Raw genomic sequence first — 8062 nt, 5'->3', positions numbered from 1 at the left:
CTATTATGTTAGCTCCAATTACCAAATGTTTTGTTTATATGTGATGTACTATTCCTTGTAATTGTACCTGACAGTAATATTTGGTAATAAATTCAATTCAATTCAATAACTAGTAACTACATACTTTTGGAAAGTACTTTGTGACACGGGGAAACCGCCATAAGTACATGGCACTGGGAAGCGGGGGTGCTGTGTTTATTATTCACCATAGACAGCACTCCCTGGTAAATCGAATTGAACTAAGTCTAAGATCATCTTTATTTTCTATCCAGAACACCCTTTTTTTAGGCATGCCAAATTTAAATCAGCACCCCATGTAAAAAAACATCGTTCCCAGGGCCCAAATTTTTTATATCAAATGAAAGTAATGAGTCCATTCGGGGTGAATAAAGCTCTTTTGGTTAAATAACGAACAACACTGTACATAATAAAGTCACCTTAGTTTGCCTGTTTCTGGGAGTTCTCTGTAAAGTTTAATGTAAGTGAACATATTTCCAGTTTATTTCTTAAACACACCGAAAATCAATGTTTGCACACGATCATATTTAGTCATGCATGACAAATGCAGTACGTGAGAGTCATGAATTAAGACAAGACAAATAAGAGCAATAAAAAGTAATATAAAAAAAAGCTTGAATCAAGATAATACGAAAATTAGCTTATGTGAATAGTAATCTGATTTTAATAGAACGGAACGTGTGGTAAAATTTCTTTCGATTTCTTTTATCTATCTTACATCTAAAGAAAATTCTTTGCTTTTAATTCTTTTCTATCTTTGGTGGAGGTAAAATGAAAAAAAAAGATAGCGTGCAAATTGCGATTGTGCCAAAAACAACTGATTGCGAACTGGGCGAATTTAGATTTCGACCCGATTCCGCGGGAGTTTGCTTATAATTGTAAGTAAGTTCGTAAACAGGCTTGTTTTGGACCATTAACTGTTTACAAAATTTCTTGCCACAATTCATGAACCCTGGCGAAATCCCGAATTTGCTCCGATTGCAAGCATTCGCCGATCTCTGAGTTACTCCCTGAGCAACAATGCTTGTGTATAGCCGTTGTTCAGATTTTTATCTAAACATAATTAAGCATTCCCTATCATATCTGTGCAGAGTTGTGCCAATTTGGAAAGATTCGAATTTGCATCATTTTGTTTGCAAACTTCTCTACACCCATAGATTGAAAAGTTGAATACTTAAGGGTGCAAACAGTTGCAGACAATGTAAAATATATGCATATTTTGACATTTTTATATTGGCTGCACGATATAGCAATCTCAAAACCGCACACCACAATTAACTAACAGGAACTGGTCACATCGGGAATCCCCCTGGCCCGTAAAATGACGTCATACATCGAAATAAAATGTACAAATTCACTGATGCACATCTGACAACTTTTTATCTCATGAACAAGAATTTGGACTACAACTATACCTGAAGTAAGTCCATTGAATTTAATTTTGGTAATTCTAGTTTTTATGGGGTCTTTATTAGTTGCCCAAGAATACCAATCATCACTGTTGAAGAAGCTAAGTTTCATTTCATTTCATTTATTCAATACTTTGATTTAAAAAAACATATAACAATGTAGATATATACACACATACACTCTAAAAAATGAAGTGCTAATTCAGCTCTTAAAGAGCGTGTATAGTGACTGCACTTCGGAGTGCTGATTTGTCTAGTTCAAATTTGAACGAGAAAAATCAGCACTCCGAAGTGCAGTCACTATACACGCTCTTTAAGAGCTGAATTAGCACTTCATTTTTTAGAGTGTATAAAGGAGTATAAAGAAAACATATAAAAACAAATAAAACAAACGTACAAAATGATGAAAGTATTGGAAGAGGCAGAAAGGCGGAGCCTTATATAAAAAGCCAATCTCCATACAGATAAGAAGATTTAAAAATTGAATTGTTGATTAAGAGTAGCAAAGTAAAATGAATTGAAAATAGTACATTTAAATCTAACATCCATACATCCACATCAACACACATACACCATTCGTAATCAAACACCAGCAAACACACACACATACATTTCTTATTTAAAATATCAAACTGTTACTTTTTAGTGGTATCTATGTAATAGGAAAGATTTCATTTTTCCTTTAAAAGTATTCAGTGTTGGACTGTCTTATTGTAATTGGTAATTCATTCAAAATTAATGGACCTTTATAAAAAAAAATGTAGTTTAGTAGGTTGAAGTTTTTGTTAAAGGAAAGTGAAAATTGTTTGAATGCCTAGTTTGATATTCATGAATATTTCTGTTCAGTTGGAAATATGAAATGATATATGTTGGTAATAATTTGTGGATACATAAATACATGAATATTGCACATTGGTATACATATATATCAGGCATTTTCAGAGTCTTTAGATTAAAGAATATAGGGCTGGTATGGGCAAGGTATTGGCTGTGATAAACAAGTCTTATAATTTTCTTTTGCAGCACAAAAAGTCTATTAGCATTTTGCATACTAGAGCATGCCCAAGTAAGAATACAGTAATACATATGTGGCAATATCAATGTGTTGTATAAGATCATTAGAGTTTCTTTGGGAAAAGATTTCAGTTTGTAAAATAAACCGATACGTTTGGATATTTTATTGCAGAAGACCCTAGTGTGTTCATTCCATGTTATTCGAGGTTTAGGACCCCCTACTGAGAAAAGAATGTTGAAATCCATTTCTTCATTTTCTCAGAAAATGAAGGATATGTGACGATGATGACAAAAATATGAATTGTGTCACTATTAAATCTTATTTTTAGTGATTTTCTCACATCTCATTTTTTAACACATGAGCATATGGAAAAATAGTGGTGTTTTGTTCAAAATTAATGCACTGTCAATGTAACATTTCCAATGCAGATTTTGTGAGTGTTGAGCTTTGAGCCCCGTTCATATTTTTTTTTTGCTCCTTCCGAACAAATGTAATAAAATAAAATTCTAGACACTTTCTCATTTTCTTCTTCTTTTTTTCTTCTTCTTCTTCTCCTTCTTCTTTTTCTTCTCGGCATCGCCGTGCCCCTGTAGTTACGCCGCTTACAGGACCTAAAGTGATGTAATTTATTTCTCAATAAGAAACAGGCAAAATTATAAAGTTTACGACTCTGTTCGGTTTTCTCATTCTTCTCCTCCTCCTCAATGTATGTGTCAAAGATTACGTCGCTGGAACAATTAATGCCAGTGAATGTGGCTACATTTTGCCACCGAGAGAAAAAAACCTCTCGGCTTTGAAATTTTCATTTGACCATTTATCAGTATTCAAGGAAAAATGTCACGTCTCCCATGTGCCGAGTAGACCCCTCAAGGGACACCTGTACATTTACAGCCCCGATTAATCATATTCCTTATTATAATACAGGCAGGGTGTACAGCTTTGTGTAATTTGTTCCATCAATACCCATGGTTCAGCAATGATTTTGCGCAGCAGAAAATATTTCACGTCATCTCGACCGCAATTTTTTTTTCTATTTTCATGATTGTGTAGCTTTGAAAAGATGAATCCAAGACATGCATGGCTGACCTGGATAAATCTGCGTCAGCACAGGATCACGCAGATTCATATAGTGATAAACTCAATGCCAATGTCATCACTAACTAACTGCCTCGTGTGATCGACGACAGGGGCGGATTGATCGCTTCTCTAGCTTATCTATTGGAGATTAGTTTACCTTTAGGACTCATTTGATATCGTCGACAATATCATACTTTATTGGGAAGTGACTCGGCATTGGGAATTACAGCTGAGCTGTAATTACGATGTCTCGGACTGCATGGCGAGAAGAAAATGGGGTAAGCTTTTCGAAAGTAACCTTCTTTTTACCATTTGCTGGTCCAACATTATAGAAGTCTGAATTTGCCAAACTAAAATAGTTTGGTAATCGGAGGATTGGAGCATGATTCTCTATTTCCCATTGGCAGGGGCGCCGATCCATTTTTCAGATTGGGGGGGGGGGGGCGAAATCATGAACCAACGTTTCAAAGGCGCTCGATCACACAAAAACGATCAAACTCACCCCCAAACACACACACATATATATATTTTTTTATTCATATTGATTCATGAAAAAGAGACACATGTATCACCAACAAGTTAATGCGAGCTCGAAGCGCGAGCTGAAATTTGACTGACATGAAAACAGGAAAAGGTACTGTTTGTAGTAACTTTCACTACACAGATAATGTGAGAGCGAGCTGAAATTTCTTTATATTCTGACCTGAAAACTTGATATTCTGAGCATTTAGGTACAAATGATTAAGATGGGTATCTAAAATATAGATGCAAACGCGTAGCGCGAGCTGAAAATTTTGATATTTCGATCTAAAAAAAAGACAGTTTAATGGACGTTTTTTGATAAAGAACAACATATATATCCAACAAAAGATTATTGCAATTCGAAGCGGAAGCTCTGTTTAGGTTCAGAACTGAAAACGGGACATTCTATTCACCTATTCAATCATGAAAACTATGGGTTTTGCTACATGAATGATGCGAGCGAGAAGTGCAAGCTGAAAATTTTATATTCCAATCTAAAAAGCGCACATTTTGAGCACAATTTATAATAAAGAACAAGTTGGTATCTCAATCTCGCTTCCTGATTTCTGTGCAAAACGATATGTCCCCCCCAATATTTTCATTGGTGGGGCGATCGCCCCCCCCCCCCAGGATCGACGCCTCTGCACATTAGTATTATTAGTTACACCCAGCTTGTTCACGTAATACGGGAAATGTCTACGTTCTGGCACCATATTCCATGAGGCCTCCGAGCAGTAAATTTTTGTCATTCCGGCCTAAAAACTGGAAATGCTACACACTTTTTTAATATTGAACATGTTACGCATATATCTGAATAATTGATGCGAGCACGAAGCGCGATAGGGAAAAATGATAGGCCTAAAAATTGGACACTCATGTCTTGGAAATCATGAAAAGGATGGGTAATTGAGTATCTTCTACTCTAATAATGCGACCTGGATTCTGTGCATTCTAAATACATGTTTTCTTATTATGAAAGTCAATAAAGCGAGCGCGAAGCGCGAGCTGAAAAAAGTTCAAATTTGAAGAAGGCCCAATTTATGCACTATTTCAAGTTCTGTGTAGGAAAATTGTGAAATGGATATGGATAGCGATGAATAAATGGCGCGAGCGCGGCGAGCTGATACATTATTAGTGTTATTTTATGTACATATTTTAAAGACATAATTTCATCATATATGAAAACGTAATACTCGAAATGTCTACGTTCTGGTTCCATATTTTAGGCCTACAGAACCAGAACGTAGGTTTTTCCCGTATTTTGCAAGAACAAGCAGGGAGTAACGGTTTTATTTTATATTTAGTGTATCCTTATTGCATAATAAGGGGAATCAATAAAATAGAACTAAAAAACAACAAAAACCTGCATTTTGAGAGTGATTTTCGAAAGGAAGTCATTCATGATATCACACTGATCACAGTAAAGAGAATGCGTATTTTGCATTTTAAATTGATATGCAAATCGAAGTCCGCAGCGCGATGCTTGAATATGCACGTAATACGGTCTCATATTACGTGGTTGAAATCTGCACTGGGCATGCGCATAACAGTAAAAAAAAAATGGGCGTCGATCCATTTTTTTCAGATGGCGGGGGCAAATCATGAGTTATAAATCAACATTACAAAGGCGCTCGATCGCACAAAACAAACAAACTCAAACACACATAAACATTGACCATTATGAGCAAGATGCGTATGTATAGATAATTACTGTGAGCGCGAAGCGCAAGCATTTTTTTAATAAACGTTCTGGGCCTAAAAAGGGACATGTAAAGGACTGTTTGGAGTTACTCATGAAGATACAAAAAAAAATAATTCAACAATCCAATAATGTGAGTGCGAAGTGAGAGCAGAAATTTGTATCCTTCCGACCTAAAATTGGAAATGCTAGGCACTTTTTGTAATCATAAACAAGATACGCAATATAACTAAATAAGTGATGAAATCACGAAGCGCGAGAGGGAAAAAAATAATACACCTAAGAAATTGACACTCTATTAATGTCTTGGAAATCATTAAAAAAAGGATGGGTAATTGAGTATATTCCTACATTGATAATGCTATCTGGATTCTGTGCATTCTAAATACATTTTTATTATGAGAGTCTATTATGCTAGCGCGAAGCGCTAGCTGAAAATAAGATATACCAATCTGAAGAAGGGTCAATTTATGCACTATTTCTAGCACAGTGTAGGAAAACTGTGAAATGGATATGGATTGCAATGAATAAATGGTGCGAGGGCGAGGCGCGAGCTGATATTTTATTAGTGTTATTTTGATTAAATTTGATTATTAGGAATTTTTTCAATATATTATTATCTTATTTATTAATCTGATAAGCCTAATGAGAGCGCGAAATTTGTTTATATTAAGGCCTAAAGATTTGACATTTTAAGCACTTTTATAACTATGAATAGGGTGCATGGGTTATTATATTTTTAACAATCGATGCGAGCGCAATTCTCGAGCCGAAAATTTTAATAAAATGTCATGGAAAGGTTTTTTTAAGTAGGCACTTATGTTTGCCTGGCAGGGAGGGAGCGGGCCCCATTTAAAAAAAAAGTAAACAGGGGCGCCAAAATCAGGTCAAATTTGCCCCCCCCCCTTCACGCCTATACATGCATGGGTATGTCATTCTGGGTAGGATTGTGATCAATAGCTCGTGGGACCCATATGGGATATATATGATATGGGTACGCAATTTTGGTACGTCCAACTGTGGGATATAGGATGTTTATTCTTGCCAACACTCATTAATGCACTTCACTGGCATCATTTGAAACAGAGAATTATATTAAAATTCCTTTTGATTGTCTACATAACACTAAATAAAGAGACTCTAGAGAAGGCTATTTCACTCTGAATTTATACACCAATTATATAGAACACTAAGGTCGACTGCAGACGCGTAAGGGGGGGTATTTGGGGCGACCGCCCCCCAAAACACCCAAAAAAGAAAAAAAGGGGAAGGAGAAAAAGAAAATGCGAAGGAAAAAACGGAAGAAGGGTATAGCTTTACTGCTTTTTTTTTTTGTCAAAATAATAAAAACATATTAACCAGAAGTTCTTCTCTCTCTTCAAAATTTTGTTTCCGTGCTCCGCGCGGGAAAAATATCAAACTTGCCTTTCCTTTTTGTTTCCCACACCTTTTTTCTACTCCGTTTATCCCCATTCCCCACTATCATTGAAATCGTATATTTTTGCCAGAAATCATAAACTACAAATGAGTGCAAAACTAAGAAAAGCATTTTTTTTATTGCATTGTCACAAAATGTTCGCACTTCTGTTCGGAGCGGGTAAACACCGCCGTCATTCCCCGAGTCCCCAAATGCTATTTCTTTCGCTTGTCAGCAAGCAATATTTGGCAAAGTATTTGCTCAAAGGGGATCCAGGCGGTAAATTCGTGCTGTGCTATATGCAAAAGTATGTACGATGAAACCTATTCTTTATCGCTCTAAATCCATCTCCTGTCTTGTTTTGTGCCATTGATTTGAAATTTTGAATAACACTGACTTTTCTTAATCACACATAAGGAAGTGCTTAATAATGAGCGAAATTACACATTTTTTTTTTCCAAAACAAATGATAATAACAATAATATGCAACATTTATATAGCTCTTAATACAAATGTTTCTAAGCACTGCATATTATTACCCCGGCTGTAGCACGGCTACCCTGATCTGGTGCTCGAGCCAGTGGCGTAACTACGGGGGGATGGGGGCACGTGCCCCCCATTGGCTGGCTAAAAAAAACGGGGAAAAGGAGAAAAAAAGGGAGAAAAGAAAAAAAAAACTTAGCGGGAAAGAAGAAATTATTGTTTATTATAATTATAATAATAATCATGTTATGTTTTATTACATAAGAAATATTTTTCATAACTTTATGAAACGTAATTTGCTCAGGGCCTATTGTTCCTGGTGGTCGCATAGTCTGTTTAACGAGATATATGATCCTGTTGTACTAAAACATCACATTTTGAAGTCAATATACACCAAATATCGAATATAAGAATATAAACGT

At 35.7% G+C, this 8062-nt stretch overlaps 1 protein-coding gene across 1 annotated transcript in view; it reads left to right on the top strand.

The window, feature by feature from the left end:
- Positions 1-3544: 3544 nt before the first annotated feature.
- LOC121422636 overlaps positions 3545-8062 on the top strand; it is a 176514-nt gene continuing 171996 nt past the window's right edge. The window contains exon 1 of the mRNA XM_041617797.1: positions 3545-3797. Within this exon, the coding sequence (XP_041473731.1) occupies positions 3765-3797 (33 nt within the window). The 5' untranslated portion in view covers positions 3545-3764. The remainder of the gene's footprint in view (positions 3798-8062) is intronic.

The sequence above is a fragment of the Lytechinus variegatus genome, chromosome 10 (assembly GCF_018143015.1).
Source record: "Lytechinus variegatus isolate NC3 chromosome 10, Lvar_3.0, whole genome shotgun sequence".
Classification (NCBI taxonomy): Eukaryota; Metazoa; Echinodermata; class Echinoidea; order Temnopleuroida; family Toxopneustidae; genus Lytechinus; species Lytechinus variegatus.
This window is presented reverse-complemented; position numbering and strand designations above follow the sequence as displayed.